Source organism: Mesoplodon bidens (assembly GCF_964165515.1).
Source record: "Mesoplodon bidens genome assembly, chromosome: 3".
Taxonomy (NCBI): domain Eukaryota; kingdom Metazoa; phylum Chordata; class Mammalia; order Artiodactyla; family Ziphiidae; genus Mesoplodon; species Mesoplodon bidens.
Genome location: NC_138178.1, coordinates 171,025,133 through 171,050,074, shown reverse-complemented (window position 1 = coordinate 171,050,074; position 24,942 = coordinate 171,025,133). Strand labels below are relative to the sequence as shown.

The following is a 24,942-nucleotide window of genomic DNA, read 5'->3' as shown; positions in this document are numbered from 1 at the left end:
GGGAGGAGGGCTGGAAGGACAACCTTACTTTCTATTTTTTTACTTTTGTAAGAACTTAAATGAGGGAATTCCCTGGCGGTCCAGTGGTCAGGTCTTGGCACTTTCACTCATGGGGCCCCAGGTTCAATCCCTGGTCGGGGAACTAAGATCCCGCAAGACGTGCAGCACAGCCAAAAAAAAAGAACTAAGAGAACGAAAATGATTATTTTTAAGAGCTTCAACCTAAGAAGTAAATCAATATCTTATAGGTGATCAATGTTCCCATTTAGGAAATACTTCTAGGCACTCTGTGTTACAGAAGACACAGGCCGAGTTGTAAGGTCACAAGTCAATGGTGAGTCAGCTGTACCTCGAGGGTGTCTGTCCCTTTGTTCAAACACGTGCCACGTGCAGTAGCTTCCAACTACCTACTGCACACAGGCCCCAAACAGCCCTTTCCTCCCCATCTTCATTACCTGCCTCAGCCTCTTTCTCCAAGTTATTTCCTTCTCTTTCTCATGTGTGTGCAAGTCCCCCCGTTCTTTGTTAAAGAAAGATGGCCAATTATGCATAAAATAATGTCATGTCTGAAAAAAAAATTCATTAAAAAAAAAAGAAAGAGGGCCAAGAGGCCAGCCAGCAGGCCAGAAGCCTATTCTGACTGTGTGTTCATGTTACTCCCCACTTGAGATGCTATTCCTTCTCTACAGTGATTTTTTAACCCAGCAGTTCTTAATATTTAAGGGATTAAAGACCCCTTTGAGAGTAAAAGCTCACACACATATTCTAAGAGCTTTACATTTAATACCCCTTATTATGCGGATAAGTGTTACTCTATTTCACAGATGAGGAAATTGAGGCAAAAAGAAGTAACTTACCCAGTCACGCACATTTTAAGGGGCAAAGCACAGATTTGAAGCCAAGTGTCTGCCTCTAGAATCCTGACTCTTAACTTAACCCTTGCTCTATACTAGTTCTCCAGAAAATTTCTAAAAACGGTAGAAACTTGTCCCAGCAAAACCACATGTAACAAAATGTTCTCTCGTCATTCCAGGGAGCTCCCACGCTCCCTCAGAGGTGCCTGGGTTCCAGGACAAGAACTTCCTGGTGGACGACGCCGGCTGCCCCCCCCCCACCCCAGCAGCTCCTCTGTGCTCCCTCTTCTCTGACAGAGCGCCACTCTGGTTCAGCCTTTCCCCCCACTCATCACTGTGATCACTCTGACCTTGCCAGTGGCTGGTTTAAGAACAAGCAGCGATACAACTCTGACCAAGAAGACATGGGGGGAAGTCTGCCACGAGGTCCCTGGGAAAGGTGTCCCTGCCAGGAAAGTGAAACTCACAAGAAGCAATCCCATTTTCTGCTGTTGGGTACTGTGTCTGCAGGCGAAGCCCAGAAATGGGCAGCCACCTTGAGACCATACAATGGAGAATTAATAGAGAACAAAGCCAAGAGGGCAAAAGGGCAAGATAAAGGAAGCTGGGCACTTGACAATTACTTAAGAGAGCTGAGTCAGTTTTATCTTTACCTGCAGCTGAAAGCATCCTAACCAATATACCCCAGTTCCAACTAAATCTACTCTTCAAATCTCAGCTACCAGCATTGGTGAACGATGCTCCATTCATTCATTAAATATTTTTAAAGTGTCAATTATGCATCAAAAGCATTGGAGGTTTTCTCCAACTCAACTCTGCCGGCAATATTCTCTCCATTCTGAACTCCTAAGACATGTTAAGAGTCAGCATCACACAATGTGGCACTTAACTGGCGTCTGGTTGTTTCATACAGCTTTGTTTTTTCTCTTCAGCTAGACTGAAACCTCACAAAGGTGGGCAGATTATGTATCTAATGGGAGATGCCAAATTGAAGCCTGCAGGCTCCCTTTTACATAAATAACATGGAATTTTCTGTTTGTTTGCTTATTCATTTTTAAGGGAAAAAAACAATGCAGGCCAGTTGGCTTTGTTCCTACTTGTCAGCTGGGTTCCAGGCAGCTGCTTCCCCTCGGTACAAGTCCCCCAGACGAGAGAGAACACCTTGTTCATCTCTGTTGAATACATTCCACACAGCCCAGGTGAAGGCCACGCAGTACTGTACGTAGGTGCTCAGTACATAATTGTTGACTAAACAACTGAACTGCGCATGATCAAAAAGGAAGGAGAAAAACAAAACATGCATATTTTTACCTTTTTCCATTTTTGTCATGTAGACCAGACCCCCAATACTTAGGGACACCCAAGTACTTCAGGTTATGGGTACGAATCCATTTCTGAACTACAAATTAAAACACATGCTTGTGATTTCAATTTTGTTATACATCAGCAATTGTTCTCAGAAAAATCAAGAACAGAATGCCTAAGATATACATGCAATAAGATTTCACCTTTATTCATAAAAAAAGAAAGTGAACAATACATTGTACCTAACGAATGAACAGTACTTTACAATGAAATCATTTTTATTAACCCACAAAATTGTGTTATGCTGTCCTAAACATTGTCTTTAAAATGAAAAATCTGCAAAAACATTTTTTAAAAAATCAAACCACATTCAATTACAATTAATATCTCCAATTATGTAAATGTTTACTTGTTTCCACAGAAAGACTTACTTTTTACACCTATCTAAAAGTTTTTTTACCTCATTCTAAAAGTCCTCAACCAGGAAATCAAGCTCGAGGAGAGACAAGCCCCTTGAGAGATTCCCAAGCCTGATACCATCCTACCAGGAGATTCCGTGGATTTTCAGAGGGGACGGAAGGTGAGAAGGGGATTGGAGGACAGGAGGACAAGGGTAGCTAGAAGAGGTCCTGCTCTCTCCCTTGATAGTCTTCTAGTTCATAAGTGATGGAATCCCTGCAAGTTATGGTCTCCAGAATTTAGAAAAACACTCAAAAAAAGATTGGGAGATCCTTGAGGCATACTCATGGATTAGGGTTAATTCTCAACTTTTAACAATATTTCCTAAATCATATATTATTTATAAACTCTATATTATCAATATAAGTGAAATCTTATCATAAGAAACCTGTTAAGACATCAAAATTCTTTCATACAAATCTCATTTAAATAGAATTTATCTGTGAAGTAAAAAATAACAAAACATCACAATATAAGATCCAATGTTCTAGTCTTGGCTTAAACAAAACAAAACAAAACCAGTGTTCATTTAAAAGCACAAACATATGTGTACTGTATTTCTTACTTTGTTCTGGTTTGGCAGCTCGCTGGTAGAACTTTAATTCAGTAAAAAGAGGTCCATTGTCACTGGGTTCCTTAAAACAAAAGAGTTCATTAGCACAAGCAGTAGTTAAAATTACTGAGTAATTTTCAATGAACCTTCAAAAAAGATTAATAAATCAATTTTCTTTCCAAACAATACGATTTTAATACTTCAGTTTATAAAATATGTTTAAGAGGGGCTTCCCTGGTGGCGCAGTGGTTGAGAGTCCGCCTGCCGATGCAGGGGACACGGGTTCGTGCCCCGGTCTGGGAGGATCCCACATGCCGCGGAGCAGCTGGGCCCGTGAGCCATGGCCGCTGAGCCTGCGCATCCGGAGCCTGTGCTCCGCAACGGGAGAGGCCACAACAGTGAGAGGCCCGTGTACCACAAAAAAAAAAAAAAATGTTTAAGATTAAGTAAAACTCTTCAAAAATGTTTCAGAGAGTCTCAGAAGAGTCCGTAAGTCTTTATTTCTCTCAAGTTCCATTTCTACATGTGATAAACTATACAACATCAGACATACAGCTCAGTCTTTGCAGAAGTTTAAGAAAAATTGTTAACCTTATTTCCATCACTATTAAGCTTTCTCTTAAGTAAAGATCAGCAACCATGTTAACTGTTTCACCAAAGGGCTACAAGATATTTCTGAGATTTACTGAATAATAAAATTTCAATACCTGATTTAATCAATTAGTGGCAAAATCCCATTCCTTTCCTGTTTCTCATTACAATTTTATCTATTATCAAAACTGGCAGAAAACCAACCTTATCACAAAGAAGAGTGTTCTGGAACTCCCAGAGCAAACAAGCACTGTCCATGTAACTGTATCCTTTCCTGACACCGATTCTCATGATTTTCAAACTAAGGAGCCCTACAATTTACTTCCCACATGATAATTTAAAGTCAAGAGGAAAATAAGGCTCAATAAGAATTGTTTTCCATCAACTTTACTAAACTACACTTGTTTCATATTCTTAAGGGATATTAACAGTTAAAATTATTTGCAAAGACTCTTATATTCACAAAAAGCTATTTGACAAATGAGAAATATCAGCCTGTTGGGAGTTCTGCCTTGTTAAATAAATCTGGAGTGGTGAGAAAGATCTTATAATTTTGTGGACTTTTTATACAGTAAACTTTGTCTAAAATTGATTAATACTTGTTTGATATTTTATGTTGATATTATCTTGTTTATTGAGAATCTGGGAAAAATTTTGAAAAGTAGCAAAAACTTCAAATAAGGAAGCTAACATTTCTAAACTAATTTTGGGGCTGCTTTCCTTTTAGGAAGTACGGGAAGAAAGTTATTTTGGACAGAATATCTGTGTACCTGGAGTTCCAGGGTCAGTGGAGCATTAGAAGTGATAAATGAGGTCTACTACCTTAACTGAGAGAAAATTTGTGAAAATATGTAGGTTTCTGTTACTGGAGATGCCTTCTGCAAATACATAAAATATGTTCACTTTTTTTTATTCAAGATACTCTCTCTCTCAGAGAAGTTAATTTTGCTCCTTAAGGTTTAAACAGAACTACTCTAAACGCACAGTTCTAATATCTCAGATTTCTTACAGTTCAGAAACATAGGAATCCCTAGTTAAAGTACTTATAGGAAGATTGATTAGGCAATATGCAAAGAGTCAGGCCGCAGCCAGTTAAGAATATTGGACAGCAAAAGAGCAACGTATATAGCACTGGGATCAGAACCTGAAAATAAGCTAGCCTTGTTTGTTACAAGTAAGTATACTTTACAGCCCAGCCTTGGAAGAGAATGGTATACAAGGGTTTGGCATGTCATTACCCCTTAAGAAGTATAACCTAACAATGCACTAAGGTATGCCAAATCTCTAATTTGTGGACTCATTACCTTGAGTTTCACCATAACCTGTGGTTCCTTTCCTTGCAGCAGTGGGAGCTAGACAGACACTTGTGAATGTTTAGAGCTCATGGCTGAGAACAGGCCTTCAGCAGGAGTAACAAACTCAGTGCAAGAATGAAAAAAGAAATGGAAATTCAGGAAAGGAAGTTTGGTAAAGTTACTCTCCAAAGGCTAACTTTTAGAGTAGCTCATTAACACAATTCAGGTCTGAAAGGGGTTTTCCTAAGACTAATCCTGGCTTATTATCATCAGTATAAAAGTCTGATTGATTCAGTTTCAATCTATGTCATATCAACTTTAATTCTCAAGCTTTCCTTCAGGCAATAATTTATTAAACTTATAGTAATGAGAATCAACCTATATAAATCAGGCTATTACACTGAAAGACCCATTACAATGAAGGCTCTTTGAGCTCATTTCATACTTTTTCTAATCCAATAAGATTCCATTATAACAAAATAAAGGAGCTACTTCCTTGGCATTGCACTCGAGCCAAAGCTAGCTATTTCTGTTAAAGAAAATACCTTAACTCATAACTAAAATTTTATTAACATATTTCAAATCTAAAATACTTTGCCAACTCTGTAATAGCCAAGATTTAGAAAAGAAATTGGGACTGACATTTTAACTAGAATATCACTAAATGTTTCTTTAAGACTTCTAAGTGTCAAAATGAAGATGACAACAGAAAAAAGATTAAAATGTGATATATTTCAATGGCACCATCTAAAAGCAACTGGCTGCCATTTAAAAATGAAGCTGTATAAAGTTTCTCCTTCCCACCAAATTATGAGATATGAATTGAAAATTCAGGTCACTTCTCATAACATCAATGAGGGAAATTAAACATCAGTCTGCAAACTTTTTTCCAGAGAACTGCGGAACACAGATTTCTATCAGTACATGTTGGAAAAGGACAATGATATAAAGAACTGTTAGAATATAAGATCCAAAAGGCTGGCCTCCACCTCCAGTTCTGCTATTAGCTCACTGGCATGACTGCAAAGGGTGACTGAAAGAACTAATTTATTATACAATCCATTAACCAGAAATCACAAGAGGAAATTTTTCTCCTTGCATTATCCAATATTTTAATGATCAATTTACCATTTCTCTCTGCACATTTACTTTCCTGAACTAAAATACAGATAGTGTCTCCCAGTTATCCAGAGGCAGAGAATACAAGTTTGCTATCTCTTGTGACCCAGCACCACGACTCCAAGGCTGCTCCCGTAAATCAGTAAGGATTAAGGCCCTAAACAAAACCAGACACAGTCATTCGGGAGGAGAGAAAATGTACTTAGCATGTACCGAAACACCTATCTTAAATATGTTAGTCTTAACTTCATTTCAAGACCAAATGTAAGAAATGTGTGGGTTAATATTTGGAGCTCTTTCACAGAGCAGATATCCGTATTAGAAGCAACCAAATGTTCTAACAAGTCTTCCACATTAACATGGAAGCCCTACCAGAAGCACAGGGTACTTGGTGCCGCTACTGAATAAAAGGATCCCCACACAAAGGTAAACATGAGCATGCGCACAGGAGTCCACTGAAAATAATTAAGGTGCTCTGTGCAACAGACTCTACCAGTGGTTCTCAACCTTGAGGCACAAAAGAATCCCTTGAGGAGACTTTACTAAAAATACCAATAACCAGGCCCTGTACCCAGAGATTCTAATTATCCTGTAGAACCAGAGCTGAGAACCACTGTTTGATTTGATATGCTATTACACTATTAAGTCTAATTTCACATTAAAAATCAATTTGCCGGGGCTTCCCTGGTGGCGCAGTGGTTGAGAGTCCACCTGCCGATGCAGGGGACATGGGTTCGTGCCCCGGTCCGGGAGTATCCCACATGCTGCAGAGCAGCTGGGCCCGTGAGCCATGGCTGCTGAGCCTGCGCGTCCGGAGCCTGTGCTTCGCAATGGGAGAGGCCACAACAGTGAGAGGCCCGCGTACCGCAAAAAAAAAAAAAAAAAAAAAAAATCTATTTGGCTTTGATTATTTCTTAAATAACATTTGCTGAGTTTTTTTCTTTCTCTAAAGATAAAGTGCTCACTTTAGAAAATCTGAAAATATTTTGATATATTTTCTCCATATATAGCTATTTTATAAAATTACCTCTATACCATAAATAACGTTGTATCTTGCTTTTCTTTGGTAATTAATTATGAAATTTCCCCAAAGAGTAGTACATGTTCTTTGAAAACATGATATTTAATAGCTTCTGAGGTTAAAATGGCAAGTGTTTGTGAACAGTTCTGATTTTAATACTGGAAAGAAGTGATAATCATTTTATATATTTGGTGAAGCATTTTGACTTTTAATACTACAAAGCTCTGAGAATATAAGAACTGCAGAATAGTAATGGACAGAGCTATAGCCACGCCTATCAGAAGTGAAGGTAAATCGTGCATACAGGCCTGCACTAAAAGGCACAGACAAGAGGCAGAAGTAGGCGGCATCAGGAAGCTGCAAGGTGGTAAGCAATTATGCCTAAAAAGTTTTCAAAAGGATAACACAGGCAAGTAAGGGTGGCATAAAAAAAACAAAATTTAAAACAAGGTCCTTATCATCAAAAACTTAAAATCCAGTTAGGGAGGTAAAATAAACACTTAAACTAAAACAAGTAGTGGCCTGAAAGGATATTAGCAAGTGAAACTGTAAAATAAATGGAAACAGAATGAGTGCTACAGAGGTTTAAAGGAGTTCAGAAAAGACAGGTATTAGGGAAGAAACAAGCAAACAGCAGTCACTAAGCGGTCCCTTAGAGAGGAAAGAAAAAGTCAGCATTGTTTTGTTTATGGCATTCTTCCAGGATCACACACAAACCACAACTTTGAAAATGTTACTGAAATATTAAATGCAAAAGAGAAATCAACTGAATATTTATCATTGTCCTAACTGCAAAGAGAAGGAGTAATATAGGCTAATGGAAACAGAACTAAATTAGGAGACAGGAGACAGAGTACTGAACTAGGCTTGGTAACAAATGGTTTTAAACTTAGAAATGTAAAGTAATTTGCTACATTAAGCAGTTAGTAAATACTGTTTCTACCCATTCTCTTTCATAACTCTGTAAGTGAAAAAGATTGTAGAACTAAAGCTACATACATTGAATAACAAATAAAACACTTAGGATTACTCATAATGAAGAAGAATATTGTCATTCTAAAATAGAACACAATTTAAAGAAGCTCAGGTTATACAGAAGAAAAAAGACATGGTGACACAGCAGCCCCACCTACGAGACACGGCTCAGGCACGCTTTCCTTCCGCGACACAGAAACGACTGTGCAGGGGAAGCAGCTGCCGTGTGGTCATAGGGAACTGTGTTTTCTGAACCTCATGAGGGTGAGAAGTCATAAGGGGACTTGCTTTCTCCTCACAATGGACACTATTTAAAGATCCTAAAAAGAAACTAATCTTACCCATAGATTTTAATATTTTAATCTGTCCTATCAAAGACAAATGCAGATAATATTCCATGCAAATTCCATGCAAATGACCCAATTTAATAGTAAGAACTTTTGTTCCTCTGATATAGCAGCAAACTAAATACTTCAAAAGGAATGCTATTCACTACGTCATGAAAAGGCATGAAGAAAAGTGAAATAGCAGGGGAAACAAACCAATAACCCCCCCCACTAAAGTTACCAGCGTTACTTCTACCTACAGGCATGTGGAATAGCCGGCATCCAATTAGCCCTCCTACTGTAAACACATACAAAAATTGGACAAAATATAGGAAATTACTATTCTCATACATTAGACAAAATAGGCAGTATAGGATTGTGACTTCTAAAGACAGGAAACAAGCAAAGTGAGCCCCATGACAGGACACTTAGGATGCTGTGTGGCCAGAAGGGGAGACCAAACCCAGTGCACCAAAAACCCTGACACCAACACCAAACGATGAGATGAGAAATGTTTTAATCTTCAGAATATTAGAAAAAAATTAAAGACCAATATCCCTCATGAACAAAAAATCAAAATCCTTAACAAAATATTAGCAAATCAATTCCAGCATTATGTTAAAAGCATAATACATCATAACTAAGTGGAGTGTATGTTAAGAATACAAAGTTAGTTCACCGCTCAGATATCAATCAATATAACTGCCACATTAACAGAATAAAGGAAGAACATCCTATGATCCACCTCAGTAGATGCAGAAAAAGTATTCAGAAAGTAAACAGGCAAACTACAAACTGGGAGAAAAGATTTACAACATATATATCTAAGAAAGAACTTGTATCCAGAACAACTCTCTTACTACCAAATTATAAAAAGCAAAACAACCTAGTTATTAAAAAAAAGGGGGGGGGGAGTTTGACCACAAAAGACTGAAGAGGCACTTCACAAAGGAAAATACATGAATGGCCAATAAGCATGATGAAAAAGTGCTCAAAATCAGTCATTAAGTAAATATAAACTAAAACTATGAGACACTACTGTACTCCTGATATCATGGCTAAAACAAACACACCCGACAGCTCCAACTGTTGTTGAAGGGGAACATGGAGCACCCAGAACTCTCATACGTTACTGGTGGCTATGTAAAATGGTAAAAACCACTTTGGAAATCTGTCTGGTACTTCTTATAAATTTATAAGGTATTGATCCAAGAAAACCAAAAATACTTGTATAAGAATGTTTATAGAAGCTCTATTCATAACAGCCAAAAACTGGAAACAATCCACATGTCTGTCAACAGGAGATGGAAAACAAACTCTAGTATGGCTATGGTATAATATTACTGAGCAGTAGAACTGACCAAGCAATTGAAATGCCAACAATATAAATGAGCCTTCAAAACACTATGTTGAATGTAAGTAATCAGAGACAAAACAGTAATGTACTGTATAAATACCATTTATATGACATTCTAGAACAGGAGTAACTAATCCACAGCAAAACAAAAACAAAAACAAAAAAAAACATAAAAAACCTCAGCCAAACGGTTTCCTCCAAGGGTGTGGGAAATTAGGGGTTTGACCAGAAAAAGACAAAAGTAGTATTTTGGGGATGATGGAAATGCTCTATATTTTAATAGGGGTTGGGGTATACATGTATATGCATTTGTCAAAAGTATTCAAATTGTGTTTGTCTATTTCCTTGGAAAAACTATGCCTGAATAAAAAGTTGGTGAAAACAATCACTAAAACAATTCAGGCCCAAAAGAGTTATTAACCCACAAGAGATCAAATATATTCTTTTTTAAAAAGAGAGTAAAATAAAACAAATCAAACCAAAAGACCTTGGGGTGATTCTAATTCGAAAATCTGTAGCCTTTAGGAAAATAAGGAAGGGTGAGGGGACTTATGTGGTAATTTGCCCAAATAACAGACCCTGTTACCTCTTCTATTTAACAAAAACATGTTCTTCACATGTATTAAAGAACTTTGAAAGAGGGGACTTACAAATGCTGGCAAGCAAAAAGATGCATACTACCTTGCATACTAACAAAAAAAATAGTAGTTAAAATGTCATTTAGCGCACCAATATATAAATTGACCTGGCTATTCAGAGTATGCCTACGTTAGACAGGATACTGTCTACCTTCACTCGTTACAAACTAATTTCAACGTCAGTAAAGCAAAAAGAAGTTTCAAAGTGACCACAAATAAATAATTTCATTTACTAAAATGAAAGGGGAGGAAAGATAATTGGAAATAAAAAGAAAAAATTGACCAAATGTAAGTTCAGAAGCAAATGCAAGATAAAATACAGTAAAATTTCATTAAAGTAGTACAGTCTTGCAGGATATAAACATAAAAAGCATCCCATCTGTTGTAAATATAGCTGAAATAAAAAGAACGAGCTGAATATTTTTATTCCACATCTGCAAAACTCCAGGCTTTCATTCATTTTTTCCACAGATACTAGTGCCACTCTAACTCAAAAGAGAGGGGAGAGAATTTTTGAACTCAAATTATTTAAAACTATAAAGCTACTGTTGTGTCTCATTTAATATTTATGAAACATTACTAAAAATGTAGTACCTTATGGTTTAATTAATTCTAGTTATCAAAAAGAATGTTTTACAAAATAAATACTACAACTAAATCAACAGCAAAGAAAACAATCAGCTGAAATATTTCCTTACCACTTTTACAACACAGGGTGCATCGCTGCCCACCGATTTTGAAGAATTCACATCAGCTGTTTGAAAAAGTGACATATGTAATATCAGAACAAGAAGTAGCATTATTATCAAGTCTGTTACTAACCCTTTATTAGTATTTAGATCTGTGTATCTATAACCTCTTAATAAATTTCAGTTCCCAAATATGTGCTTCAGGATATCACTACTGTATATTTCATCAATTTTAAAACTTTTTTCACGATTTAACATGTCTGAAATTGGAAGGCATCTTACAATTGCTATCTTCAACATGATCATCAATTAAGTATGAAAAACTGAGTTAAAGACTTCTTTAATTCAAAAGTACTCATGGCCTTTGATATGCTAATGTATGCTGTGAATTCCCAAAAGGATGATAACTGATACAATTTCTTAAATTTAACAAACTAGGAAATCCTTTTAAGAAGGAGCATTAGAAAGGTAAGAAAAGAGGGAGCTAAAGCTCTAAAAAACTTTCGTTCGGAAGAAAAAAATTCATCAAGATCAACAGTTCAGGATACTGACACGAGAACTTTGAACTGCCATCCAGAATAATTTTAATGTGGTATCATTTTACTTCATGCAAATAAAGAAGCACAGGTGCCCTGAAATGCTGAGTTAGGAATATAAGGTTGCCCATATTCATTAAACACATATTTTTTACCAGATACCTACTACATGCCAGTTTCTAGGAAATGGATTTAGCAGTAAACAGGAAAAAACAATCTCTACTCTTATGAAACTAACATTTCAGTGGTAGGACACAGACAACAATTAAAATGTAAAGTATGTTTGATGGGAGTAAGTGCTAGAGAGGAAAAATTAAGCAGGAAAGGAAGATAGAGAGTGTTGCAAGTTAGAAAGAGAAACCTCACTGACAGGGTGTCATTGAAGCAGTGGTCTGAAGACTGTGAGGGAATAAGCCACGTAAATATCTGGGAGAACATTCCAGGCAGACCAGTAAAAAGGCCCTGATGTAGCTGGAGAAGAGTAAGTGAGGTGGAAAGTAACAGGGGTCAGATCAGAAAAGCAGCAGAGAACAAATACAGTGAACTGGATAGGTGATCTAAAGCTGTTGCTATGAATGAGACGGCGAGTCACGGGAAGGTTTTAAGAGAGGAATGGTAAGCTCAGACTTTGATTTTCTAAAGAATTCTCCAGGCGGCTTTGTGGAGAATGGAGGGTGGAAGGGCAAGGGCAGAGGCAGGGAGAGCAGTTAGGCTACTACAATACTCTGGGTGAGAAATGGTGGTGGCCTGAACCAGAGTGGTAGCAGACAAGGCGGTGGTAAGTGGTCACATTGTGGATGTATTTTTAAAGAAGAGCCAACAAGATTTGCTCATGAATTAGTTATAGAGGATTAGAGGGGAAAAAAGAGATAAGGATGACTCCAAGTTTTTGGCCTGAGCAACTGGAAAGAAAACGTTGCTACTTACTAAGACAGAGAAAACTGCAGGAGGAGCTGGTGCTTTGGGGTGTCTTAAGTTTGAGATGCTTATTAAACATCCAAATTCAGGTGTTAAAATAGGCAGCTGACATACAGGTCTTGAGTTCAGAAAAGTGGTCCAAGTTGGAGAAAGAAATTTGAGAGTCATCAAGATAGAAATGCTATTCATTTAAAGCCATGAAAATGGAAGAGCCCCTAGGGAATGAGTGCAGACAGAGAAAAGAAGAAATCCTAGGACTGAGCCCTAAGGCATTCTCACATTAGAAGCTGAAGAGATGAAGAGGGACAGGCAAAGGAAACCAAGAAACCACCAATCAGCTGGGAAGCAGCAGTATTGTGAAAAGGCTGAAGCTAAAATACTTCAGACTACAGAAGGAACACCAAGTCATAAAAATGGCTAAATGGGCAAATGAGTAAGTCTGAGCTCCTTAACGAACAGCCCCAAGGAACACATCACTTAGATACTGAATTAATAATAAAGCAAGGTTAAATTTTTTAAAATCAGCATTTAGTGCACAAAATATTAAAATAAGTATAGCATCCCAATAATACTGCACAATTCGAATGAGAAAAGGGGGAAAAGGGAAGTTCAATAATTCATTCAAACAACACATACTGCAAAATATGCCAGGCACTAGGAAAACAATAAGAAGAAGAACTGTCTCAGTGCCAAGGAGGACATGTTTATTCTGGAAGAAAGAAAAGTAATTTCAGGGCAGCATGGAAAGTACTATGAAAGGGTTAACAGAGGGGCATTATACACAGATAGCACCTGCCCTAAGCTCAGCTTTGGAAAAATGAAGCAAAAGAAGAATCACACACAAAGATCAAGAGGCAAAGGGCAGCATGATAGTCAAAGAACAGATTTTTGAGGAAATAAAAGGGATGAAGAGAAAAGTTACATAGGGACCAAACTACGTGAAGGGTCTGGTATGCCATTCTCAAAGTTTGATACTTTATCCTAAGGGCACTGGGGAGCCATTAAAGAAGTTTAAATAGACTAGATCACTCAAGTCACAGCGTGAATAATAGGATGCAAGGGGGCAAGGCTGAGCAGAGAAAATTCACAGCCATAGTGAGAATCCAGACAAGACATGAAAATGACCTGCACTAAGGCAGTATCAGCAAAGATAGAGAGATATCAATGGATCTGAGAAGTCAGACAGTTAAAGCAACAGGACCAGATGAAGTACTAGGAACATGAGTGAAGCAATACTTGAGAATGCCTTCCCAGTCTGGCTTGAGGGGTGTCATTCATTCAGATACTCCTCTCCTGATCATAAGAGAATCACGAGATGAAAGAGGATGATATAAATTTTAGACATGCCTGTGGGTCATCCAAATAGAGATTCCTTATAGGCCACTCACTGGCTATGGGCTTGGACACAGGGGATCACGTCCGTAGCTACAGATAAAAGATCTGGAAATCGGGCCTCCCTGGTGGCGCAGTGGTTGAGAGTCCGCCTGCCGATGCAGGGGATACGGGTTCGTGCCCCGGTCCGGGAGGATCCCATATGCCGCGGAGCGGCTGGGCCCGTGAGCCATGGCCGCTGAGCCTGCGCATCCGGAGCCTGTACTCCGCAACGGGAGAGGCCACAACAGTGAGAGGCCCGCATACGGCAAAAAAAAAAAAAAAAAAAGATCTGGAAATCAGCAGTAAAGAGACAGTAACAGAAGCCAAGAGACTCGATGAGATCACTCGGAGAGACTAAACAGAAGGAAAAGTGAGCCAAGGAAGGAAAGCTGGAGAACACAGAAGTACTTACAACGATGACTTAGCCTATCCAGAGAGGTAGGAGAAAAACAGAGGTGAAAGTATGTTATCATGAAAGACGATGGAAGCAATTTTTATGTGAAAGAAAGATAAACAGTATCAAATGCTGCAGAAAGTATCTAAACAAAATTCAGAAGCAACCTTTTAGCAGAAAATTATCATTAGACATTGCTGATGATCTCGAATATGGCCGTTTTGGCGTCAGTGGGCACAGAGAGAAAGTGGAGGCAACAGTATTAAAGCAAATCCCTTCTCCAGGTTGATCGATCCAGGTTTTAAAAAGCAAAGTTTTGTCACAGAAATCTGTCAAACCACTAGATTTAAAAAATATCAGGTGGCACTTTCTGATGATAAATACAAACACAAATAAAACAGCTAGCCCACATGCAAAGCAAGCTGCAAATTTGCCAAAGGTGACAAAAGCCAACGAATACAAAATGAAGAGTTTACTTGCTTTAAGACAAGTTCCCATCCCTAATACAGGATGTCCTAAGTCCACACATTCTGTGGTAGGGAGAGCTCATATCATCTGCCATCTCTAAATCACAAGGTCAAAAATATAGACCTGGCTAATATAGCCCTAACCTTTCATGATTTAGGAGGGCTTTCGGCTTACGTCAGATAGCCTAGTTCACTGGAATGGGTTTGGTTCCAAACAAAACTAAAGAATCAACAACTATTTCCCCAAAGACAGGTGCACTAACCTAGAGAGATTATAAAATACAGTAAAGCGCTGGTTTTTTTAAACTATGTTTCATGAACATACCTCTAGAGACTGCGGCTGACCAACTACAGCCCATGGGTCCCAGTTGAGTCAGACACCTCTTGAGTAAGAGCTGCTGCTCTTTCATCTATGTCAGTGGTTCTCAAACTCTCCCAGGCATCTGAATCCCCTGGAGGGCTTGTTCAATCACATTTCCTACAGATGGGGATTTGTAGGTCTGGGGTGGGACCCGAAAATGTACAGTTCTAATAAGTTTTCCCATGACGCGAATCTAGTATTAATATTAGTATTCTGAGTTAAGATGTTGCTTGAGAATAAAAAAGCGTTCACTGCTAAAAATAAAATTTTATAAACCGCATGGCAGAAATCAAATAATTAAATCAAGATTAGAGGTGGAGTAAGAATATATAACGGAAAAGTTAGAAAGAAATAGCAAAAGCAATCACGAAATGCACTGTATCACTACTAATATTCCTGGTGAAGCAGACAGCTTTAGAAGTAATCACGTAAAATATTTTTAAAATCAACCAATTAGTTAACTTACAGAATCCCAGGGTTCCACAATGGGTCCCCCCAGATTTCAGGGTAAGTATGCTAATTAAATAGCACATTTCAGGCCTAATATGCAACTTCTAGGTCATTCTCCTAAATGCCACTATGATGACTATTAGGGCTGTATAAAAAGAAAAGGTAAATCCATACCTATTAAAGATCTGAAAATCTCCAAATTAAACCAAAACAAAGGGAATACATCCTAATTGGGTGGAGGTGGGGAAAGAAAGGTATGGCTTTCTTTGGGTCTCAAAGGAGTTTAATATTATATAGAATATCTTAAAAATCTAAAGCCATATGCTCACTAATGACAATATTACAGATATTTTATCCTGTTTCTACTGGGATTAAATCAACTGTCTTCTTCACTCCCAGGTCACAGATGCATTTTTGCCTAATTATACAATATTATGTTGACTGTAGATTATTAGAAACATCCTGTAAAAGTTTGCAATTAAGAAACTGTCAATATTTTGATAACAAAGCATACACATCTTCGGACTGACAATTAGAAGTCGTCATACACTTACCAAGATATATACAACCAAAGCCGCCTTGGCCAATGGGTGATCCCAGTTTCCATTCCTTTCTGTTCATGTCAGTGATTATCTCCCCAGCTGCAAAATGTTCTGCAAGACGTCTCTTTGCAGGGCCCTGTCTTCCAGCTTGAGCTGCTTTTACACGAGGCATTTTCACTATAATACAAAACAAAGAAACATTCAAGATTATAATCCTAGAAGTGCTGAAAACCTTTTCACTACGGAAAGCTTCTGTGCAACAAAGATGCTATTCAAATTCCTACTTACTCCAAAACTTAAATAAAGGACATCTGTTAATTCTAATTTATAAGTGCTCAATCCTTTTGATTATCTCTTAACTTAGGAGAGGAAGCAATAAATAAAATGATCCATGCAATTACTTTCAAGAAAATATTTAAAGTTCCAGTGGTATAATATCATCTATGACTAAAAATGGTATTTAGCAACAACAACAGAAGAATTGCTCTATGAAGCTGAGGGGGACAGGCACATCCAATTAGAACGCACACTCTATACAAATGAGGAGTTTACAAAGGTCAATGTTGATGGGATAAGAACACAATAGACATTGAAAACACAAGACAGTTAACATGAGAGGAAAGGGAAAGAGTATGGCAAGATAGTAGATGCTTTACACATAGGCTTCCATCCATCCTCTCAACTCCATGAAGATTACATTATCATCCCCATTTTACAGATGACGAAATTAAGGCTCAGCAAAGTTAAGCAACCTGTCCAAGGTCATATACCTACTAAGTGGCCGAACAATAGAAATCTGCACTGAGGATTCCCTGGCTCCAAAGCCTCACCAACATGACCCACAATTACAAAAGTCACCATAATGAAGGAGTGACCAGGAGAAATTACGGCTGTTTAGTCATTTGGGTTCACAGAAAAGGCAAAGCTGGTGATATCCAGCATTTGTAAGTTTCCCTTCTTACCAACTATCCTTTTGGAGATGAATTCCTATTTACTTTACTTACTAACAGACAAGCTTAGCATAGCATTCATGGAGAGCAGTGTTTTACCACGAAAAGAGCACAGGACTATAATGAAAAGACCTAGATTCGAGTGTAGGTATGAGGCCAGTTTTGGGTGATCCTGATCAAGTCACTTCTCTCTGGGCTTTAAGTGCCCTTAGACATAACTTACTTCACTGAGTGAAGGAAGGGTGGGTCAGGAATGGTGACCAGCAAGGCTAGCAAGCTGTAGAGTAAGGACCAAGTTCTTGGGCAAGGGTAGGAACTCAGTGGCCCAGAAAAAAAGGAAGTAACACACTTAAGACTGAAGAAAAGAAAGCATGAACCAGACTGTGTGTATGTGTGGTGTGTGTGATTTCAAACTCTGAGATTAATCTATTTTAATCTATTAATTGAAAAAGATTTAAAACAAATAGTTTTTAGGATCCTATAGTTCCCTAAAACTGTATTAGAGATACAGTAAAGAGGGTGATAAGAGTTGTAAGGTAGTCTGCAACATTTGAAATGGCTATTCAGCTGAAAGATGTCTGTTAAGATCCGACAATTTACATAAGTAGTTTGGTTTTGAGCCTAGATATTCTAAATACATACATACTACATTAGATTGGAAACTTGTTAGCAAATACCCATCCATATCACTCCACATACACAAACTCCATTTATGCAAATGCTCTTTATTAATTTATTAGGGATTTTTAAATTTAACTTTTTCCTACAGAATACTGATGCATCTTCACTGTCTAAATCTTCTCTAACAAAAGAATCTTCAAAATGCATGTGTCCGTTATTTCTTCATATCAACTAATTCTCTCAATATGTTTATAATCATTATAAAACTTTCCTGAATGGAATTTCAGTTGTAACCATGACAGCCCAGACTCAAAACACCAAAAAAGGTGACTTTTAAAACTATAGTAGATTGAGTAAAAGAAATAACTAAGCCACACAGTACTTCCAAATACTAAAATGAATGCCTTCTAAATTTTATCCAGCTTTATCAAGTCATCAGAGTAATCTCCCATTTGATGATTTCCTTATTGTAAGAAGGAACTGTCTTCCTTATTAAGACAGTTTAAATGCTTTAATTCAAGAAGGCTTTCCTGAACTTAAAAAAAAAAAAAAGTGAAACCCCAAAGTGAAAGCTCATACCACATACTAATCAACCCAGAATGACCAACACTAAGACACAGCCTAGTCTAGTAAAATTACTGAACTTAATAGTAAAAGAAAATATTCTTTGTGCATGCAGGCCAAAAAAAGATAGTTTGTAAGGAAAGTAAAATCATATTGTCATCACTTTGACAGCAACATTTTATGCCAGGAAAAAAAAAAGGAAGTAACATATTTAAGACTCAAGGAAAGAAAACCTGAACCAAAGAGTCTATACTCAGTTAAATTTCAAATCTAAAGACTTCAAAGTGTTATCAACACGGAAATGGGAAAAGGGAATAAGAATCTACTAGAGAACAAGCCTCAGATATCTAAAATGACTAAAGAAAAGTCACTATAAGAGCTGACAGTGAGCAGTAAATAGATACTTATTTGTAGAACTGAGTTTCAACAAGGGTTATAAAGGAGAGGCTAGAATAGATAATGGGTATATGTTCTGACAATGTGGACATAGTACAATCGCAAAAAATGGGAAAACATGCAAAAAAAAAATCAACTTTCCAGTAATCATATTGTGGTGATACTTAGTTTTGTTAACTACAGCTATTGTGGTCACAGATGTGGAATAATGCAAATGAATAATTATGTGATGTTTTAATTCTATCATCACTGTGTCCTTAAAAATCAGGATTCAAATATGGAAGAAAAAGGATGCAGCTGAAAGAAGAGGTAGGATTATATTTGGAAGTATTTTTTTAATTCAGAAGGTACTTTATCTTTTACAGAAAGAATATATATACATACACACACACCCCTTTGTATTTCCTAGCCCCATTCACAAAAATAGCTTAGAAACAATAAACAACCCAGTAGCAATGAGCATCCCTAGTACACAAACAGTATTCCTGAAATACCATTTCCTGTTAAAAAAAACCAGGTTCCTTGAAGAAATGACTGATTCCAGGTCTGGAGCTGGAAATGTACAAGATAAACCTGGAACACCTAGTCATTTCTAGATGTCAAGGAAGTTATCAAAAACTACTAGAGTTATGTCAAATATGTCTAAGGAGTCAACTTGAAAGATGTTCCCACTACCAAAGATGAGCCAATCTGAGTCAATAAATATAACCATAATGGACTGAAACACACAAAATGGGCCAATCCAAGAGTTCATAATAGTAAGAAAACTTAAGTGGTCATCTCTAGAGGATAACAGGAAACCACTCAGTTTTGAAAACTGGTAAATAAAGGGAAAGAATCCAGCATCTATCCTTTCTTTCTTACGTGAATTGTACCACTAGGTAAGCAAATAGAAGATGAAGAGAAATTTCTTATAGAAAAATTTCAGTTAATAAGTGAATAAGAATGGTTTTAGCTTAACACTAATTCCACCTCCTAATGCATTAATGGACCCAGACATTGAGCAATGATAGCTACTAACATCAAAATGAGATAACCAGACATATGCCTCCTGATAAAAAAAACACGCCACTACCCATAAAGTAATCCTGCGAAATAAGAAATAAAAAATGAACGGACCCTGAATCTGATTTAGCCTATCAATTCACAGGATATGAAGGGAACAGAAGAATACGATAAATTGTAACACAGGAATGCAATCAGCAAAATCCTAACTGCGGGAAGCCCTACAGTGCATATAACACCATTTCTTCAACAAATAAAGGGGGAAAAAGAAGAGATGAGGGAGAAGAAAACTAGATTTAAAAAGACTTAAAACAACATATCTAACAAAATCTGGCAAATCTAAACCACAGTATTTAGGGATGCACATCTGAGTGCTAAAACTATAAAGAAAAGAAAACGATTACCATAAAAGCTAGAACTTACTTTGGGGGAGCATAAGAAAGTTGTGATTAGGATGGGGCACATGGTGGGTTCAGTAATATCTCTTGACATAGGTGGTGGTTATAAAAGTACCCTCTAATTCATTCGGTCTATATTTGCTTAATAAGATTTTCTGTATTGTGAAATATTTTATGGTTTTTAAACATTAAAAAATTACTGCTCCTATGATTAACAATCCCCAAAGGATCAAAATTGGAAATATTTTCATACTCCACGAGCTTCTCCAATCACACACATCCAAAAAAAAAAGAAAGAAAGAAAAGTCTCCAAAGTAAAATCTGCACTTCATTTCCTGTGAACTATTAGTAGCCTTTTGCTTTTTTATTTATAGGCACTTCTTATATATTCTATATATATTAAAGAAATTAGCTCTTTACATTGCAAATACTTCCAATTTATTTATCTTTTAATACTGTTTATTTTTAGGTTTTGGGTTTTATGTCATCCTTAGAAAGACCTCTCCCAGTCAGATTTCTTTTTTCAAACATCTCCATGTTTTCCTTTAGTTATTTTACGGTTTCCTAAAATTTCTTGGTAAATTTTTTATCTGTCTACACTTATATTGGTATAAGATATGAGGTCGGAATCCAGCTTTTTTTTTTTCCTTTTAGTCAGCCTTCCATACACATTAGGGAGATCCACAGTGTTTGAGGAACTTAAATATATCAAACCAACCCAAGTAAACTAAGTACATAAAAAGTTCATATAAACTTGTATAATGTAAGTCCTAGATTACATTTCTTTGGAATGGAATGGAATGTTGGTTTACTAATTACTATTTGAAACTAACTTTATGCTTGGGTTAAAACTTCCCTCACACTTCTATCTACTCCACATGAATGTGAAGAAGTCATTTAAATATACTCTGCTGCTCTGGTAGAAAGGGGCCGCTACAACACAAAATTTTCTTTAAAATGCCCCTAAATGAAACTCCCTTCCTCCCTTTGCACAAGTGGCTTCTTGTGGAAAAAAAAGATGCGGAGGCCTCCCTTCTGCCAGCCCTACAATCTTAGGCTGGCCGCAGACAACCGACGGCCATGTCAGTGCTCAGAGGCTGGCTTCGGCTGGAAGCAAGGGGGTGGCAATGGCAGTGGATTAATAAATAAGCATTTGGTCAATAACTCGTCTTTTAAAATGTAGACTTGGGGCTTCCCTGGTGGCGCAGTGGTTGAGAGTCTGCCTGCTAATGCACGGGACATGGGTTCAAGCCCTGGTCTGGGAGGATCCCACATGCCGCGGAGTGGCTGGGCCCGTGAGCCACGGCTACTGAGCCTGCGCGTCTGGAGCCTGTGCTCCACAACAGGAGAGGCCACAACAGTGAGAGGCCCGCGCACCGCGATGAAGAGTGGCCCCCGCTTGCCACAACTAGAGAAAGCCCTCGCACAGAAACGAAGACCCAACGCAGCAAAAATAAATAAATAAATAAACTCCTACCCCAACATCTTCTTAAAAAAAAAAAAAAATGTAGACTTAAACAAACGCAGCTGGAACACCACATAGTTATGCAGGGCAATTTAACATGATAACCACCCTTTAAAAAAACATACTACCTGATTAAGGTTATGATTCTTAGAGCGTGCTGCTGGATTCTATTTACTAATATTTTATTTAGGAACAAAATTGATATTCATAAGTAAGACTGGTCTGTAGTTTTCTTTTTTCTAACATATTTATTTGTTTTGATATCAGTATTATGCTCACTTCATAAAAACACTTTTGAAGTTTTTCCTCTCTTACCACAATATAAAGAGTTTACACAGCATTGGAATTACCCATCCCTTAAAAGTTGTGAAGATCTCAACCCCGAGAGGCTGACAGCACTGAGCGCTGGTAAGGATGTGGAGCAAGTGGAGTTCTCACGCATGGGCCAGTGCTTCAGCCATTCTGAAATCTGTTCTGCGGTAGCTGCTACCTGACCCAACAATTCCTCTTCTATGTATACATCTGAGGGAAATGAAAACATGTCCACCAAAAGGATAACAGCACCTTTACTCAAAATAGCGAAACACTGGAAACCCACACGTCCATCAACAGGAAAATGGACATAATAAAATAGATGAACCTCCCAATGCTAAGTTGAAAAAAAGAAGCCAGACACAAGACGAGACACTCATGATTCCACTGCACTAATCTGTGACGGCAGAATTCAAATAGCAGAAACCACTGGGGGGAGGAAATGACTATGAGTTGGAAGAGGAAGGTTTCTGGGGATCTGGTCATGTTCTATACCCCAGTCTGGGTGATATCTGAACTGTATGTTCACGTCATTAAAATTAATCAAGTTATACACTTATGATTTATTTCGTTCTATTTTTTCAGTTATGTAAAATTAACACAGTAAATTACACAAACCTTAAGTGTTGTAACAGGGTCCAGTCAGGAGAAAAAAAATGCACAAGTAACTTAAACAAGAACACTTAATATAAAAAACTATTAATTTCTAAAAGGTGGTTGACTATTAAAAGGGGTAAAAGAGAACTCTAAGGAATAGAAAAGGCAGGGAGCAGATACTATCTACAAGGTTAAGGGAGAGAACACAGAAATGAACTCTTCACTGGAAAGGCTGTGGCTACAGCCCACCGGGTGACAGAGTTCTCTACGGTGCCAGCTGGTCCACAGGAATCCACCCACCGGGGTCCTGGTGGAAGCAAGATACTGCCCACCAGGGTACTAAAGAAAAGTCACAGAGAGTAAGCATGCTGGCATCCATACCTTAAGAGAGAGAGAGAGAGAAAAAAAAACAGCACACTACAACAGCAAGAGAAGCCCCTTCCCCACTCTGCCTGGCAGTGCCTGTCCCTCCCCCTCTACTGACTAACCTAACCTTGTGCTGGGGAAGAAAACATGTTTACAGGGTCTAGTTCAAGTATCACCAACAGAGCAAAAAAAAGTGTATTTGGAGTTGAGAAGCAATAAATTGATAACCTGCACAAATGTATACACAGGTTGACAAATGTTTGCACATGCATACACACTTGAGCACCAACCACGCTGATCAAGATACAGAACATTTCATCATGCCATCAAGTGTCCTAGGGCCCTTTTCTGCCAACACCCATTCCTGTTCTTCCCAACAAAGGCCACTGGTTGTGCCCCTCGGGGTGGGCCACTTCCTTTGGAGAACCCTACTCTGCCAGTTTTGCCTGAGATGGGTCCCAGACCTGAGAGGGCCACCTTTCAGCATCCTCCCACAACCCCATCTGACCTTCACTGCACTTGGCAGCCCCTCCTATTTTCTGGTTCAGAGTAAAACAAGTCTCCGAGTTTCAGAGAATATGAAATCGATGTGTCTCAAATCTCCTTGTTCCTTTTCAGAGGATTTCTGAAAAGAAGAAAGGAGAATTACTTAAAACCAGAAGTCCTTGCTCAAAAACTGTAATAAATAACATGAACATAAACATTTACCTCAGTAAAGAACTTAAAATACTCATTGGAATTAAACAATTGCTTTAGTACATTATAGGTTTCTCCTAATAATGAAACCAATACCTACATTAAGGTTTCTATTAAAGAATAAAATGGAGGGCACAAACCTCTACCAAATTAAATCCTTCTGCATAATTTCTGCCCACCTGGAGCAAAGCAGGTTATGATGGCCAATCCAACAGAGAGATTTCAAAGAAAAGAAAGTTTACCGTCACTGACCATTACATAAACTGACCACTTCTTTTCCCACTGATATTAAATGAAATTCAGATGCAAGTGAAAAGCGCATGAAAATGCAAATCAACACTGCCCTTTACTGAAATCACTTGCTGGTATATCCCATATTAGCATATTCACCAAAATTTAATTGTAAACAGAGTAATTATGGTACTGAAGTTATTAAATACACAAAGCAAGCTTGGAACTATACATATTCAAATAGAATTTCAGTGGCAGATCAACTTTTATATCTGAAACAATACCCTAATTAATAGTCAGCTCTGGTAATAAAATGGTCCTCTGTTTTTCAGATAACATTCCAAAAAAAGTTCTGCTGTGAATATTAAAAGTTTTGTGAAAAGAGTCTTAAAATTCCAATAGCTATATTTATCACAATATGGTACTGTATTTAGACAACTGGCATTTTCCAAGTCCTGGATTCAAGTTTGGAATATTTTTTTTTAATCTTCTGCTGAGGAGAGAAAAAAGCTTGAATGAATCAAATAATGCCACTTACACTTAATGAGCTCTATGAATTTATCATACCCAAATTGGGAAATTACAATGCTGTATAAATTCTGTCACATACTGGATGACTAGTCATAAATTTTCCCTAAAACAGGTATGCACGTAAGTTCCTTTGAGGGGGTCATATATTTTTATGAAATTTTCTTTTAAGTCATAAGCTTCTCTGACGTTTTAAAACTGTATAGAGACACAGTGATTCAAGGATAATTTTCACCATGCCATTAACATGGTACCAGCGTATTCTCAGCTCCACTCTTTGTAGTAGAAAGCACTTTCTCACCCTCCCCTATCTACACTTGTGAAATCTTTTCCATATGCAAAGATCTAGTTCTTTTTTTTTTTTACATCTTTATTGGAGTATAATTGCTTTACAATGGTGTGTTAGTTTCTGCTTTATAACAAAGTGAATCAGTTATACATATACATATATCCCCATATCTCTTCCCTCTTGGCTCTCCCTCCCTCCCACCCTCCCTATCCCACCCCTCTAGGTGGTCACAAAGCACCGAGCTGATCTCCCTGTGCTATGCGGCTGCTTCCCCCCCAAAAAAAAATGGTCATGAAGAAC

At 37.7% G+C, this 24,942-nt stretch overlaps 1 protein-coding gene across 5 annotated transcripts in view; it reads right to left on the bottom strand.

The window, feature by feature from the left end:
* The window catches only part of VRK1 (VRK serine/threonine kinase 1), an 80,891-nt gene that overhangs the window by 31,480 nt on the left and 24,469 nt on the right, over positions 1-24,942 (bottom strand). For 4 of the 5 annotated variants that reach the window (XM_081230046.1, XM_081230048.1, XM_081230049.1 and 1 more), the window contains exons 2-5: positions 16,237-16,401; positions 11,192-11,247; positions 3,184-3,253; positions 2,166-2,253 (exon numbers count right to left, since the gene is read on the bottom strand). In XM_081230046.1, the coding sequence (XP_081086172.1) occupies positions 2,166-2,253; positions 3,184-3,253; positions 11,192-11,247; positions 16,237-16,396 (374 nt within the window). In that variant the 5' untranslated portion in view covers positions 16,397-16,401. Of the gene's footprint in view, positions 1-2,165; positions 2,254-3,183; positions 3,254-11,191; positions 11,248-16,236; positions 16,402-23,406; positions 23,524-24,942 lie in introns of all 5 variants that reach the window. The other variant, XM_081230047.1, reaches the window with a different exon arrangement.